At 48.6% G+C, this 16790-nt stretch overlaps 5 protein-coding genes across 5 annotated transcripts; 3 read left to right on the plus strand and 2 right to left on the minus strand.

Annotated features, from left to right (window-relative positions):
• Positions 1 to 431: 431 nt before the first annotated feature.
• BP5553_05183 (uncharacterized protein) lies at positions 432 to 1987 on the plus strand (the record flags this gene model as incomplete). The annotated part of the gene is made up of 5 exons (XM_032013806.1): positions 432 to 531; positions 606 to 642; positions 708 to 804; positions 877 to 1651; positions 1719 to 1987. The coding sequence occupies 5 exons, from the start codon at positions 432 to 434 to the stop codon at positions 1985 to 1987; spliced, it is 1278 nt and encodes a 425-aa protein (XP_031870406.1).
• A 672-nt stretch (positions 1988 to 2659) lies between these two features.
• On the minus strand, positions 2660 to 6041 carry BP5553_05184 (putative FACT complex subunit SPT16; the record flags this gene model as incomplete). Its single annotated transcript, XM_032013807.1, has 6 exons — positions 2660 to 3759; positions 3810 to 5259; positions 5308 to 5463; positions 5525 to 5646; positions 5706 to 5790; positions 5865 to 6041. 6 exons carry the CDS (start codon positions 6039 to 6041, stop codon positions 2660 to 2662), a joined length of 3090 nt encoding a protein of 1029 aa, XP_031870407.1.
• Positions 6042 to 6707: 666 nt separating this feature from the next.
• On the minus strand, positions 6708 to 8747 carry BP5553_05185 (Aldolase; the record flags this gene model as incomplete). Its single annotated transcript, XM_032013808.1, has 1 exon — positions 6708 to 8747. One exon carries the CDS (start codon positions 8745 to 8747, stop codon positions 6708 to 6710), a length of 2040 nt encoding a protein of 679 aa, XP_031870408.1.
• A 3640-nt stretch (positions 8748 to 12387) lies between these two features.
• BP5553_05186 (MFS general substrate transporter) lies at positions 12388 to 14373 on the plus strand (the record flags this gene model as incomplete). Its single annotated transcript, XM_032013809.1, has 4 exons — positions 12388 to 12604; positions 12661 to 12800; positions 12857 to 13119; positions 13182 to 14373. 4 exons carry the CDS (start codon positions 12388 to 12390, stop codon positions 14371 to 14373), a joined length of 1812 nt encoding a protein of 603 aa, XP_031870409.1.
• Positions 14374 to 15161: 788 nt separating this feature from the next.
• On the plus strand, positions 15162 to 15609 carry BP5553_05187 (uncharacterized protein; the record flags this gene model as incomplete). Its single annotated transcript, XM_032013810.1, has 2 exons — positions 15162 to 15450; positions 15515 to 15609. 2 exons carry the CDS (start codon positions 15162 to 15164, stop codon positions 15607 to 15609), a joined length of 384 nt encoding a protein of 127 aa, XP_031870410.1.
• Positions 15610 to 16790: the final 1181 nt, after the last annotated feature.

Genomic DNA, 16790 nt, shown 5'->3' on the forward strand with positions numbered 1-16790 from the left:
TAGAACAATAATTTGAATTGCAGCAATATATACAGAAATAGCTATGGCTTAGAGTAGGTAGATGTAGATAACTAGCTAGTCATTAGCTCCTAATAAATAAGATCAAACTCAAGCTAAACCCGGCTATTAAAGAAATCAAATGAAAGCTCAATAGAAAATTTACTATTTGAAGCCCCGCGACGTGAGTATATTTTCAGTGGCTATTAATCAGTAGCCATAAGTGGCGGATACCGGAACTGCGGGTAGCTGTGGCGGTGCGATCCGCCACACATACTATTCCGGGAACAACGGGAGGCTGACAGATGGAGGCGAAGCATCTCAACTTGGCGTTTTGGCTTCAAGGACAACGACCCTTCGAACATAACAACGGCTTCGTCATATCGCATTCAACCGTCAGCCGATCCGACATATGATCTCGATATCGGCGCAAGATGGCTAATACTCAACCGCCACTGGAGCACCCAGACTCCATCAGTTCGCAGGATCCTAATTTGCAACCAGAGGAAAAGAAGAAGAGCAGGAGACCTGCGAGTGAGCATCCCCTGATATATTTGGCGTTATGGCATTATGAGATCCGGCGCTGACTGATGATTCTTGTGCCGCAGATACCGCATTCCGCCAACAACGATTGAAAGCATGGCAGTAAGTAGGCAGATAGATGGCGACTGTATACACAAAGAGTTGTGCTGACCGAGACGGAAACCCAGACCTATTCTCACCCCAAAGACCGTTCTCCCGCTATTCTTCATAATCGGAATTATATTTGCGCCTATTGGAGGAGGATTGCTATATGCTAGCGCAGTGGTCAGTACTCTTGCGCGTTACAAAGACGATATATATGGTGTTCGATCAAGCTAACATTGGATTGTTTACTAGGTGCAAGAAATTATCCTTGACTACTCGCGATGCCATCTAGATGCTCCCGACTGGCCAATCGACAATGTCGAAGTCCCTCACTACGAAATGCACTTCGCCGAGAATAAAAGCTCTACCGTGAAAGCAAAGATGCCAACGTGGTCGAGGCGGCGTGTCCCAATCAAATTCGGCGATAGACAAATGGAGACCTGGCAGTGCCAACTCAACTTCTCTATCCCTAATAATATGGAGCCACCGGTCTACTTCTACTACCGCCTTACAAACTTCTATCAGAACCATCGACGCTATGCTAAATCGTTCAATACTGACCAGCTTTCTGGCAAAGCCGTCTCAGCAAGCGCAATCCACGGCAGTGACTGCACACCGCTCACAACTACGACGGTGGACAATGTAACCAAGCCATACTACCCTTGCGGATTGGCAGCGAATTCCATGTTCAACGACACATTTTATAGCCCGACATTTTTGACTCCAACCGATCAAAATGTTCCAAACACAACGTATCCCATGACCCAAAAGGGTATTGCGTGGAGTAGTGACAGGGAGCTCTATGGAAAGTCAGAATACGATTTGTTCAAAGATGTAGCAGTGCCGCCTAATTGGGAAGACCGATATGGCAAAGCGTATACACCGGACAACTACCCCAAGCTCGAGGATTGGGAAGCATTCCATGTCTGGATGCGCCTCGCAGGTTTGCCAACATTCAGCAAGCTAGCGCAGAAGAACGAGAACATGACTATGCAAATCGGGTCGTACTCAGTAAATGTTGACCACTGTAAGTCTATCCCTTAGTTTCCCTTACCCCTTCCCCTGGCGCCGTGGCTTACTCCGTACTCTTCCAGTTTTCAACGTCATCGATTACGGCGGAACCAAGGCCATTATCATCAGCACCGGCACCGTCATGGGCGGCAAGAACCCATTCCTTGGAATTGCTTACGTCGTCGTCGGAGGTATCTGCATCGTCCTCGGCGCACTCTTCACAGTAACGCACTTGATCAAACCTCGTAAATTGGGCGATCACACATACCTAAGCTGGAACAACGAGAATACCCATGCGAACGCCACAACAAGCGGACGAGACGGTGTATTTGGTGGGGAGAGGGGAGGATAAACAAAATGCGTGCCTACCGAATGCCGTTTTTGTATTATACCAAGGGTATTATGATTCGTTCAGGCTTTGAAATTCTTTTCAGGGCCGTTTCTTGTTTGTCTCGCAAAAGGGGTTCATGACGGCGTATAATCGTTGCTTTTTTTCCTATTCGAGCAAGATAGGTTGGTAGGGTCAACTGGGTTGGGTTGCATGTTTGGCTTTGTTTATAGAGAATGGAAATTACATTTTAAGCTGTACCGTGAAGTTTTATACCATCCTTGTTGTAGCCAATTTCTCTTTGTGCAGCTCGGCAAATGTTACTCGGTAAATTCCACCTACTGCCAATTACAAAGAAGTACTTACGCACGCACTACGCTATTTATACTTCCAAGGCACATTTAAAGTCACAAAGGCTAAAGTTGACGAAATCATCAATTTGTTATTCTAAAATCATAGCCACTATCCATTAAGCAATGCCTGATTCCATATGGCACACGGCTTGAAAAGCAACTCGAGTCCTATTTTTATCAAACCCAACGCCTTGGACTATCGTATTGAAGACGAGAACGCTACCTCAGATACTGAGAATCCATGGTTTTTAGATCCTCTATCTGAGCTTGATCCACCTAACCCATAAATCGTACAACGAAAAGTTCGAAGAGCACCTGAAAAAGGATCCGGCAGCTGAATAAATCAGTGCTTGCGCTTTTTCTTCGGCGCCTCCGCCTCCTCCAACCCGCTCTCCCTATCCTTGCGCTTCGCCTTCGCCTCTAATTCATCCCAATCCTCGCCTTCGCTCTCTCCATCATCACTACCTTCCTCGCCCGCATCATCGCTAGCATTGCTATCAAACTCGCTATCATCCTCACTTGATTGCTCCGAGGCAGCAAGCTCACTATCTGACATCTCGAAAGCGGACTCCTCTTCCTCATCATCCTCATCTTCTTCGTCGGTCTCATTAGACAGGAATGACCATCCACCATCTTCGAAGAAGGCATGAGGGTCTGCGGTGACAGTCTTCATGATAGTAGGCCAGTTCAAGTTGAGAGGTCCTTCAGTAAAGGGGATGTTAACAGAGTCAAGCCATTCCTTGACATTTTCGAGAGATTCGACGGGGATGGTATTAATGTGGTATGGAGCACGGCCGAAGTCTTTGAAGACAAATACCATATCGAAGTTCTTGAGCCCGAACTGGACACGCTCGAGATGAGCAATTTCAATATCTTCGAGGGTTATGACCATGAAAGGTGGCTCGGTAAGCTGGACGAGACAGTCTGTCGAAGGCTGACAGAAGACGTTCGATCGGAACGGAACACCACTGAAGCCAAGCTCACGGAAGGGAACGTCGACGTCCACATTTTCGTTTTTACCAGCCTCGGCAATCTTTTCAGCGAATGCTTTGAATTGCCGATCGAGCTCAGCCCGGCGTCTCCTCTCCTCTTGTTCAGCTTCAAACTCTTCCTCATCACCATACCTGTACTTTCGCTTTCTATTTCCGGTCTCGTCAAACTGGATATCAGTAGCTTCCCGGTAAAATTGGACATCCTTGGTCTTCTTCTTGCCGATCAGAATTGGATCTTTGAGATGTACGTGGATAATAACGATAAGTTCATGCTGGCACGGTTGGAAGAACAGGTGCTTGACGTTACTGAAGAGAATGTCAACCCGGTGTTGGGTGTTGAGAGGGGATTGGTATCGGAGACCGTTCTGGTGAATCTCAACCTTGCCAGGCACACGCTTTCCATCCATTGCGGGACGAATAAAGACATTGTCCATAACGGCGGGTCTGCGATCTGAAGAGGTGTAAGTAATTTGATCGTAGGGTGGAATGACACAAACTTACTTCGAATCTCGACCAACTTATCCTGCTCCACGACATCCTCCATCTCCTTCTTCTCCTGCTCTCGCTTTGCAGCGTCTTTCTTCATGTTACCAATTTGATTTGCAATGTCTTGAAGCCGGTCTCCATCATGTGATCGGAAAGTCAAACTTCTGACAAAGTGTGCAGAGGCATCCTCGAAGGGCTGATCATCCTTTCTTCCAACACCTTGACCGGGTGATAAGAAGTTGATTCGCAGGTACGAGAAATCACCTTCGTCGCTTTTGCTAGCATTTTTGATTGTCTGGATATGAAATGGGACTGGACGACCCATGATTGGGAGCACGATCGTAGAGTTCTTCTGGTCCATGACAATCGTCAGATCCCGAACTCGGGGAGGGAATTGGTTATCGCGCTTGTATGACTCGAAACGCTTGAACTTCTTCACGGCTGCCCCGTTTTGATTTCCGGTCGACTCGGCAAAACGCGCCAGACCCTCTTCCTGCTTCTTCTTCGCAAGCTCTTTCTGATGCTCTCGACGTCTGGCTTCAGCACCTTCGTCTACTTGTGTCGTACGCTCTGCACGCAATTTGGTCTTGGTAATATTCTTGGTCGCGACGGCACCAACTGCTGAATCCTTCTTTGCCTTCTTCGGTGTTGGTTCTGGCTCTTCATCATCCTTGAAGAAGAATGAAGTGGCATCCAGATCTGAAGGAGCATCGCCAGTAAAGATCACTGCATCCGAAGGAGTTACCCGGACGGTGTCGGAAAGGACCATAGAATAGATCTTGCTCTTTTTATCTTGAGGATTTGGATTCTCAATATCGCTAAATCCGGTTGTTACGCAAAGGGTCATGCCGTCCTTCAAGCTCCGGGAGCTTTTAGCATTCAGGATCAATGTGGAGTCTCGTGTCTCGATACCAACACCTGCCCCAACATTCTTCAAGAAGTGCTTCTCCAGTTCTGGCTTCTTTGCCTTTACTAGAGCAAGAGCCTTCGCATAGATATCCTTCACATTCGCGCCATCTCTGATCTCCTTGATGACGAGGCCGTGCACCTGGAGGAGAAGCTTGTAGTTGCTTTCTTGAGATTTATTTGGATCCACCAAGTATGTGCGTGCGATCAAGGAGCAGTATGATTTATATCGGAGACCATATGAAGCAAGAATGACGCCCGGGTGCAGAATTTCGTCATCTACCTGTGCGTTAATCTTTAGGTCAAACTTGCCACCACTCTGTATAATCGGGCCATGTGTCCAATCCAGCTGCGAAGCATCAAAATCGCTGGGCATCTTCGATTTACTGGGGAGTTCAACCGTGCTCCAGAATTTCGTGTCGTCAAGCTTGCTATCAATTTTGTTGGCCAAGGAACTGTGCTTGACCTTCTTCTCCTCGTCCAGGACATTTGACATTTCTTCGACAAAGTAGGGGTTCATCAAGGCGATACAGGCTTTCGAGGCACTTCGCATAGCGCGCTGCAGAAGTGTTAGCATTGGCATACATTAGTGAGACGGGAAGCTTACAAGTTCATTCTCATCCTTTACGGCCAAGGCAGCTGCAGATAGCGCAGGCGCAATATCGACCTCCTCCACATCTTTAGAAATGTCGCCATATATCTTCTTCCACTCATCAACGAAGGGGCCGCTGGAGTTGTCCTTGGGTAAAACGCCAACTTTCTTCTGTATGCCCAAATCTGTTAGCCATGGCCGCGCATGATGAATTTGACTCCGTATGACTTACGCCTGCTGATTTGATCACATCGTTGATCTTGGTAAAGAGCTTCTCGTTCTCCGCTGCGTCCTTACCACGGACAAGTACTTCGAGAGGGACCTTGCCTCCCTTTAGCGGTTCCAAGTGCTTGGCTGTTTACTGTTAGCTTATTTCCTTTCTTCTGAAGATACCCCGAAATATGAAGCTGTACCTTTCTTTGCCGTAGTAACGATGTATAATGCCTCCAGTGTAAAGAGGAAAAGCGTAGCTGGGAACTCATATCCAAGCAGCCAGAACTGGATTCATCCTAACATTAGCATATAGTCGCAAATGTTGATTAGGCTTGCAGAATAGGATATATGATATGTACGTGGATAGCATTGTTCTTCTGGAATTGTGCGGACTCCTCAGTTTTCCCCATCAAGACAAGGATGGACGAGGCACCACCGAACACCGCGTCGCCGCTGCGTTTGTCGGTCTTCCATGCTCCGATAAAATGCGACAGGCGCTCCTGGAACAGGTTCTTGTCAATCTTGATCTCTGCCATGATTGTCGCGTGAGGTGATGATGGCAGAGATGTGGTGGGGTTGCAACAACGAAAGAAAGAAAGTCGAGGTTGGGGACGCGATGATGAGGTGGATTTCGCGACGGAAGCTGAGATGGCTTGATTGATTTGCTGCGCACGTGACCACGCCTTTTTGAGAGTTAACTGCTTGCAAGCCAAGTAGGACGACGCCTAGTTACAACCTATCAGTACGGTGTACTGTAAAGTGAAAACTACCCACTGTCAATAAGGCTTGTTTTTACTAGTCTTTCGGTTTGCTCTTAGGTTTAGGTTTCCCACTAATTATTTCTGTAGGAGCATACTGAGGTAGGTACAAAAACTTCTTTAATGTACTTCCAATATACTTCCAATTTACACAATACACGGAATTATAGACTACAATAAGTGGTGAATATTCAAAATATCTCCCTATATTCTAACACGTAGTATGACGCGGACAAAGTCTACAGATCCGTATGGAGCAAATATCGAAACGATCTCTGGAAAACAACGCCAACAGTGTTTCCTCACCCGGAAATGCACCTATTATGCTACTCTTCATGCACTTTCGGTCGTTACTCAGTGGCCCATCCCCAGAGTTTCAACTCAAAAGGCAAGATCTCTTAGGATGACGTATTACATCATCCCTCACAGGGAGATATCTCAACATCAATAAAGTCCCCTCCCGCTGGCCAATCTAACAAAGCTATACGGCACGTTCTGCCCAACAAGAAGCCTTAATGTTTCCACCGTCGTAAATGCAGTTGTATCAGCTACGCCATATGCCGTCCATCCACACTGTTCTGCGACCGCGAGGGGGTCGCTTTTCCTCGCGCCATTTGCTAAGTCGACGAAGACTTTGCCTTTGCCCCCAACCCCCGAAACTCCGGTGTTCGCTGCCTTCCTGCTATTGAAGGAAAAGTGTCTCAAGAGGGGCTGGACAAGATGCGACTTTTCTGGCGACAGAGCAGAAATGATGGCAAAAGGGTGATTAACGCGCTGGACACTCTCGATGGATGTAAATGGCTCCACCCCGGCTCCTAAAGGTCCATGGGCTTTGAAGCCAACAGTATAGATCTTCCCAATATTCAAACTCCTTAAGGCGAAGATCACTGACGCCGCATCGTCGTTGGAGCTCGAGATGATGATAGCTGCACGGTCTTTATAAGCTGACGGCGCAAAATCCCGGGTGAGAGTAGCTCGGATGCCTTTCCATGTTGCATTGTCGCCCATTAACGGCGAGGGCCCATCTCCGCGCACGACGATAGTATCAATCGCCCCAATGGTCCTCGCTGCATCTGAAAGCATGGGTATATACGACTGAGTGGCGGGTAGAGGGGGGTTAAGATATGCACCGCCGAAGCTGGGTTGGAGGCAAAGGCCTTCAACCGATCCTTTCAATCCTCGATCCACACTTATAAAGTTATGTGGAAGACCGAGCTCGTTGAAGCACTTTTCGAAAAAGGCCGCCTGGGGCGTAGACCTAAAGGATCCAATAGCGTAAATGTTCTTCTTAGGGAGTTGACCCATTGTGCTCAGTGCGCCGTTTATCTCTGCTGCAGACATTTGACCAGGAGCTGCAACTATAGGCAGTAATGGATGTGTGATGGGAGAGAATACGGTATTCAGGGCTCGAGAAAGCTGGCCTAGTTGCCCCATGTTGACAGCTGATAATGGTGGCCCATCGGGGTTGTTTGCCTTGATTTGCGAGCGGAAGTACTCTAGTTCGTAGTTTTCGGACATGGAGTTGATCACCGTGATCATCTTGACGATATCGCCGTACTTGCGACATTCGGAGAAAATAGATTGTGCCTGCGGCGAAGGCCACTTAAATGCCCCCGAAAAATCATGAAAAGCAGAAATGATGCGGCTACTTCCTCGTTGCTCAAACAGGCGTCGTCGAATGTCCTCTGGGAGCCAAACTTCAACGTCAACATACTCACAGCCCCATTGTATCGCTCGGTAGAGATATTGATAGAACAGATTGGGGTCGTCCATCGGAAACCGCCCATTTTCACGATTACATCTCGTCGTGAAGATGATCGGGAGCTCGGTCCTCTGCCGCAAGAGCATGACCTGCTCTCCTACATAGCTGAGACTGGGAACAGCACTGACTGTCCCGTCCGGCAATGGCTCCTCCAACAGGTCCACCCGCAACTCCACAGCATCCGAGCCAACAGAAAGGATATCCAAATTCGAAAGCGCTGTCCGGACATCGGGGAAGGTCGTAGATATGAAATATGTCCGTGGCTTCGTGATCAATGCCTCGTGGTGTGTAATTTGTCCAAGTGTAAACGCAATAAATCGGGATAGATCCCTCCGGAAAAATGGTGTTTCGGTATATAAGAATTCATAGTCACAAGAAGTAGATAGTTGGACATCCGGAGGCATTCCCAAGCCCACACAGTGGGCGTTAATGGCGACCATGAGGAGCTTGTCCCTGGACAAAATATCAACCTTCGCATCACTGGCAGCTATCCCTATCAGGGTCCCATGGTCCTCATCTGCGACTGCTGAAAAGTCCGGAGCCAGTCGGTATGGTTGCCCAAGCACGTCTGCAAAGACGGCCACAATCTTCTCTTGTCCCTGCCCATACACAATAACCACGACCCGAGAGTCTCCTGTGCCGGCTCTTGTTCCATTAATGATCCCATTAGCACTCTTCGGCCTCGCAGGCGTAGGCGCAGACTGGAGCTGCTTAGTTGCCATCTGGCCGGGCGGCAACTTTGCCAGATATGTGTATTTGTGTTAAAGTCGAACGGATCGGGAATGGATATAGGATCCTCGTCTTCGAGAATGAGGTAGGCACGAGGTCCACGGACCGCCTAGCATGGCATTCCAGCAGTAAAACCTCTAGAAATATTTTGTGGTTCCAAATGCGACGGGAGGCCGAGGCCGTAAAGTACCAACCCTTGAGCCCACCCAGCGGGGAGATGTTAAGTATCGCGACGGTTATGTGGGCCGATAAGCACTTCTTTATCAGGGGCCAATATATCTGGCACTCAAGACGGGATGTCCTACATAGGAGCCCGTAATCCCTTGGGCAGGTTCGAAGGAGGCATGTGCCGTCACGTCACAGGCCGCGCAGTTGCTGAAGAGACGGTAATTCGATGTTGCGGCTGACACGGGGAGCGGCGGCTCTCACACTCTTGGATTTGCAACAAATTTTGGTCGAGCAAGGCAAGACAAGACAGGAAACACATTGGAATCGCACAGCGGTATACCAGATTGTTAGAGGGCCGTCTTGTCGTCTGAAGATGCCGGAAATTGGGGCAGGCCTCGTCTCCGTGGTCTGGCCCCAGATAGCCAGAAGTTAGACAGCGCGGAATAGACCCGACGATGAAGGGACTATAGGTAGTAATGTGAAAGTATACGGGAGGTATTTTCCCAGAGTAACCGGACGCCGAAATCGCGGCCGTGGGCCTGAAGAGAGGGAGAGGGAGATTCGAGGGATGTTGGGATGGGTAGCTGGGTAGCTGGGTTGCGCCTGGAAAAATAGGGATTCGAGAGTAGGTGGGGGTAGCAGTAAATGGGTAATTATTCCACGGACGAGGTCGCTCGGCTTCGTCCAGCCGATCCTGAGGTTGCGCAGGGCGATGGGATTAGCATTGGCACTGGCATTGGCATTGAGGATCGCGGCGGCGGCGGCCGAGGAGGGAGACTGTACGGAGGAACTTGTTCAATGGTGGTGTTGTTGGAACGTTGCGAGGCAGTGGAGAGCACGACTAAGGGACTAAAGAGCAGCCTCGCTGGATCACGGAGACGCTGCAAAACTTCCACCAATGGCTATTCCCCGTTGCTCTTCGACCACGAAGTAAGCAGCTCTCGAAGACAGTTACATGAGACATCCCAGATCGCAACGCTCACTTTCACTCAGACACCGTCCCTCGCACTCTTCACTTCAAGCGAACACACGATCTATATCTCAGCTGTTGCATATAGCATATCACCCACCAAACTCCCGCTCTGCGGCAACGGCCTCTTGGTCGCGTCGCGTTTGGCCCCCCCCAGGGCTGCCAGCACTCTATCCTATCCACATAGCGATTATTGTGCAATTCGCAATTGTATGTCGGTACAGGGATCACTCCCAGCCGGAAGATTTATTATCTGAGGGAGGACCCCGTACGGACGGACTTGATTAGCCTAAATGGCCGCGGGCTAGGTCTGGAGCCCGCAATAGGGGATGTTCTGATCATGAGTGTTCTACTCTGTGCTTCGTAGTGGTTCGTGGTGCTTTTCGAGTGAAAAACAAAACATGCCACTTCATACGCCTTCATCAACTGTAATTGATCAGTCCCGCTGTGCGATTCTAAGCCCCTCCCCGAAGCAATGGCAGGAAGTCCTTTTATCGTATTCTACCTACCTACCTAGGGAGGTAGGTACCCTCAATTCCGGCCCCATGGATAAGTACATAGGTACCTATGCTGTTCCAATTCCCGAACCCCTTTGCTCAGAGGGAATATACGCCCACCCTACGTCTAGAATCCTTAATCCGGGGCCGTAGATCTCCCTTATATCATGTCCTGAACAGACTACTATTGTGCGAAGCTGCCGAGAGTCTATTTTGTTTCATTGCTCCAGGAGCGTTCTTATAGCTGGCTTCTCTTCATCTTCTCCTGGCTTCTACCAAAGCTAATATCTCTCTAGTAATACGGGCTTCCAGTCGACCCGTGTTCCGAGTTTCGAGAGAGTTACTACCGTATCGTTTTTATTGTACTTTCCACACCTATTTTCTTACTCTTTGTACCCTTTCATTGGGCATCGGCATCTACGGGGCTAGGAAGCTTCGGCGCCAGGTGAGCCATTGCGTTAGTTTCTCGACTGGCAAACTCTCTCGCTCTCCCCAGATCTTCCCCATATCGAAGAGCGTTCCGCAGCGTTCCGCAACTCTCTCCCCGGACTTATCCACGTGTTCAGAGGTATCCGGGTCGTCAGATTCGTAACGGCCCTCCGTGGCCAGAGCCAAAAATGGATGATTTGCCTTGAGGGCGTTCAGGCCGAGTCTCGAGGTATACATAGCGTCATTTGCTCTTCTCCAAATTGCTCAGTTATCACATTGAAATGGGGAGCTCGTCTCCAGCACAGAATCCGGAGTCCTTCCCTTTTCATCACTGTTCCAGAGGCGCGACGCTTTCCCCACTACACCGATGAATGGAAATAAAAGCCACCAGGCAGAAGTACCGGGATACAGCACCACACGACGCCTTTCTCTTAGGTATATTGGCAACCCCGCCAACATAATTCCAGGCATTCCATGCCAATATCACCAAGATGCTAGCTCCTTCTCGCGGGGTCTTCACTTCTCCAGCTATCGCTCTCAACCAGGAGTCCATCGATCCCCATGTACTCAGTACTCGCCAGGCAGATCATCATGATGGCCGCTATATATACACCGTCACTTGCCATTTTCTTCCGCCACGACCCGTGGGAGCATCACAGGCAAGCAAGCGGGACATGATTGGCAGAACAGGTATTAGTCACGTGACCGTACAGCCTGCGCCAGAACAACTGCACGTGGCGTTGACATAGGTGCAGTGGGAATTACCCAAAGCCTTTGATTTTCGCACTTCGTGTCCCATGCCCAGGGCTAGCAGCACGTTGATCTCCGGTGGCGCCGCGCCATGCGCTCGATCACCGCCAGGACTCGCTGCTGTTGGCTGTTGGCGGTTGACGAGCGATGGGCTACCGGGTCTAGCGATCTACGTGGTATCCCATCGACGTCACCTACAAGAAAAGTGCTTGTACTCTGTTGAAAGCTGAAGGTAAACTTGAAAAGGTCGAGTCACACCACGACCGTCGCCGACCATACTTCAAGGTTCCCATATTAAATAAGGTTCGGATAGCGCGGCCTCTGGGTCTGTCACTATACTTCCTAGCTTACCCACCAACACTACCCATTTTTCGGTTCTATTACCTGGATTACCTCCTTTGGTCGTCCACTACGCGTCATACACATTCGCATTCGCAGCCCCATCTTCTTTTCCTTAATCCCAACTCCTAATCCGGATTGTGCGGCGCCACTCGGCGTTTATTCCGAGCAAGCTAAGTACATTTTCCATAGCCAAAGCGCTTTCGGCGGTGACGATGTGCGGCATGGATGAGGACAACCCACGTTTTGATGACATCGCCATGCGTCGTAGTTCAGACAAGAGGATTGCATTACCAGTCACTTCCCAGCATCTTGAGCGGTGCTAATTGTGTCATTTGACACGGTACCACTTAATATTATAGCCCTTCGCTACAATCTTTGACTCGAGTAGACCTTACATATACTCGCTCTCTCTTCTCTTTATTACTTCGGCTTCTGACCTCTTTCAACTCTTTCTACTATATCCCCCATCTGCCCAAGATGAATAAGCTCAAATTTTGGTCTCGCAATAAACAGGATACTAATCCCGCTAGGGATGGTCCCAACAGCGCGGCAACCACTGCCGTTCCGTCGATGGAGACCCAAAGGGATTCGGAGAAGGGCCAAGGAGGAATTAGCCTCACCAGCAAATTACCTCACGTAACAATGCGTACTTTCCTCATGGCAATTTTAGTGGCTATGGGTGGATTCATTTTTGGTTTGTCCTTTCGGGATTCAGACGATTACTATTGCATTTCACTAATCACATAATAGGCTATGATACTGGGCAAATTTCAGGTTTCTTGGCGATGAAGGTGTTTTTGCAACGATTTGGGACGCCGACAGCCGTCACCACAAAAAACCCAACCGGTTACCATTTCACCATTGTTCGATCAGGCCTTATTGTTGCAATGGTACGTTATGTTGCTTGTACTTCCCACTTCTATGGCCATGTACTAACAAAAACTAGCTGTCCATTGGTACTCTTGTCGGATGCTTGGTCGCAGGGCCACTTGCCAATAAATTCGGCCGGAAAGCTTGCATTCCATGGTGGTGCTTAGTATTCAGCATTGGTGTTGTGATTCAGATGGCGGTTGGGTCAGGTAAATGGGATTGGGTTGGAATAGTTATAGGAAGACTGGTGGCCGGATGGGGCGTTGGAGCTCTTTCCGTCCTTGTACCCCTATACATGGCTGAGGCTTCACCTGTGCCTGTCCGTGGCGCTATCATCGCGTACGTCCCTTAACTCCCCGCCACAGATAGATTTCATATGCAGCGCTAACTTGTTTATCCAGTTGCTACCAGCTGTTTATCACCGCGGGTATATTTGTGGCGAACTGCATTAACTTTGGCACCGAGAGCCGCAACGACACGGGCTCATACCGCATCACAATGGGTATTGGCTTCATTTGGGCACTCATCCTGGGACTGGGAATTCTACTACTACCCGAGTCACCCCGCCACGACTTCAACATGGGACGACCGGATCGCGGGCGCACAACTATGGCAAAGTTTTATGGCGTACCAGAACATCATGAAGCGATTGAGTCTGAGACTGCGGAGATCCAAAAGGTAATGGATGCTACCAAGGGCGATCATCCATGGTATGAAGCCCTCAGCGGCCCTCGCATGCGGTACCGCATTGCCCTCGCCATGGGTTTACAGATGCTGCAGCAACTCACGGGTGCCAATTACTTCTTCTATTACGGTACCACGGTTTTCACCGGTGTTGGCATCCCGAATCCCTTCGTTACTGCCATGATTCTCGGCGGAGTCAACTTCGGTTCCACTTTCTTGGGCGTATGGATGGCACGTCGTTGCCGCCGTAGAGAGTCCCTTTGGATTGGCGCGCTCTGGCAATTCATGTGTTTTATGGTCTTCGCCTCAGTCGGGCAATTCAAATTCAAGGGTGCCCCTGATGACTCACCAACAGCAAAAACTGCTGGGACAGTCATGATCGTGTTCGCCTGCCTTTTCATAGTTTCATTTGCCATCACCTGGGGACCACTGGTTTGGGCCTGTGTCGGCGAGATGTTCCCATATCGGTACCGCGCTGTTGCCATGGCCTTTGCAACTGCCTCCAACTGGTTTTGGAATTTTATGCTGGCATTCTTCACGCCATTCATCACGGGCGATATCGATTTCGCGTATGGCTATGTGTTTGCGGGCTGCAATCTAGCAGCCTTCGTCGTGGTCTATTTCTTCCTGATAGAATCCAGGGGCAAGACACTCGAGGAAATCGACGCCATGTACTTGCTACACGTAAACCCCATCAAGAGCGCAGATTTCCAGTTCGATGAGGAGACGAAGAGAAATATAGCACAGGACGTCAACACGGATGCGATGCATCTTGTCGGTCGGGGTAGAAACATAAAGAAAGCCAACGAGGCGCTCGGCACCGGTGTACTCCACCAGGACCAAGATCAAGAAGGCAACCGCAGCCACAGTGCGAGAGCTGTCTTCAATCATCAGAATGGCGAGTCCTAATTGTTCTTTTCACAATTCATTTTCTATAGCTTTATTTTAGGTTTCTTGCGCGGCTGCCCTGGAGTTCTTGATGGCATATTCCCCGACGAGATTATGGGTCTATATACCTCTTATTGTAAACTATACTACTGTACCAATATAAGACATTAAAATATACTATATATTTAAACCTTTGGGGCTCTTTCTGGCGCAGTCTGCCGCAGAGTAAGCATGTTGCATTTCTAACAGACCGGTTTCAAAGACTGGCTAGGATTGTCAATACCTGTGTGGGACTAGGTATTCATGTAAGCAATCTACACGACCCACCACCCGTAATTTATATCCTATTCTTAATCACCCGACGGACTAGTGTCCAGTAGTTGGAGAGTGACCTCTTCATATTTTATCTTACTTTATCTGTGTTTGGTGCCTTTATCAGTTCTAGAGTCATAGGATACAACAGACAAGTCTTGCACATCAGGCTTACCTCAAGGGTTGATACGAATGTCCCCAGGGCAATTGACTAGGCCCAAGGTATTGTTTTATCTAAGTGATTCACGCAGCCCGATGGTGACCAAGTGTATGTTATTCATCAAACAAATGAATCTACATCTACATTTAGGGACGCGTCAGAGGTTTGCAACTCCAATGGCCCTCTTATTCAAACATGGGAAGTACAGTCAATAAGCAAACCATATTCACCAAACCTATAAATGCTTGAGAACCCCACGCATCCTTCATCCTCGATCATAACTTCCTTCAAAGCCCAACACAACATATTACGACCGATAGCACACGTTATAATCGACATGAAGTTCTCGATTGCCGTATTGACCGCTGCCCTGGGGTCGACGACTCTTGCTGCACCCAACTCTCTGACTGAGTTCGCTAATCCTACACAGATGCCGAACCAGGTTCTTGAGCGCTTTAATTCAAGGGACGCGACCCCCGGGCCCGCAGCAAATTTTATTGCTCTCGACGACCGCGACGGCAACTTGCGGAAAACAGAGAAGCGTGCCAATACCCATCTATACATCTGCAAAGACATACACTTCGCCGGGCCGTGCCAGAATCTCGAGGTTTCGCGTGGAACATGCTGTACGTGATCCCTTACCGTCTACGCCCTGTTGCACTTGGCGTTCAAAATTAATAAATGAATAAGATGGATTTGGCAACGGTTGGGACAAAGAAATTAGCTCCCTCGGTCCCGATACAGGAACAGTCTGCTGCATCTGGGAGTATGTATTACACATCTGAGTCTCCGCCGTGCATGAAGAAGAATGCATACTAACAACACATTAATTAGCCGTCCAAAATGCTCGGGCAATTCCCTTTCCCTCATAACCTATCCTGGCATGTCCGACTTGAGAGGACGGTGGAATGATCGAGCTCGGTCATTTAGATGCTCGTGAAGAAGAACTCCGCGGCTGGGTTAGGTGATGGGATATAATCAAGTGACAAGAGATAATGATAATTAAACGATGCTTTGACTTGCTCACTCACTACGCGAACAATGATATTTATTTTTTAGTAACCATTTTGTATTGAGCTTTAGCATGTGGCTATTGGTGTATTGCCCTGCTGCTAATTTTGGACTCATAGGGATATTTAGAATATATGAGATATTGTATTCGTGTTTCGCATATCTTGCTGTGCGACATAACTTTAGAAACAGAAAAGAAATGTGTTTCGCTCGAGAAGTGAAACATAGTCGAGGCCTTCTTTCGACCCGCGCCAACTCTCCTCTCAAGACTCAAGTCTCAAGTCCATCCCTTGCAGCTTTGCCAAGGACCATCTGACACCATATCTCGTCTTGCTGACTACCAGTTGTGAGATTATGCACGTAGGTACTGTACGTTGGAATATTTCGAGCATTCACAGCCAGTGTAAGCAGCGAACTGTGCCACTGCCAATATATCCCAGATTGAGAACGAAAATAAGCCAGTTCGACAGCAAAGGAAATAGTACCAAGCAATTCTCCTTGAGACTGACGTCAAACCACAAAGCCTAGAGCTCACACTTCAAATGCTTGGCTCCAAGGTAAGCTTTATCTCCTCTCTAATAAAGCCCTGGCTTCAACGTGTTTGCGGTTGTACAAGTCTATCTTAGCGCTCCTTTCCGATATTAATTTGGGAGCGAGCTTAAACGAATCGCAATAAAACTAATTAGTAAGCATAGAGAATTATCGAATTGCACCTGATTGGGTTGCTGATTCAACATTCAGCACTGGTGATATTATTAATAATAGGGGTAAAAGTGGATGTGTACCTAGTAGGCTAAGAAGTTGGATCAAACCTACGCTGTAGAGGAACGTTAATCAGAGCTAACTTCAGGCACGCATTATCATCTGCTACATAGGGTGTGTTGCGACAGGAAAGCCGTCAAATATTGTACCTATTACGGAGTACAGCGCAGCAAGACGCATGCTGCTGAGACTA

The sequence above is a fragment of the Venustampulla echinocandica genome (genome assembly GCF_003357145.1).
Source record: "Venustampulla echinocandica strain BP 5553 chromosome Unknown scaffold_2, whole genome shotgun sequence".
NCBI classification, from domain to species: Eukaryota; Fungi; Ascomycota; class Leotiomycetes; order Helotiales; family Pleuroascaceae; genus Venustampulla; species Venustampulla echinocandica.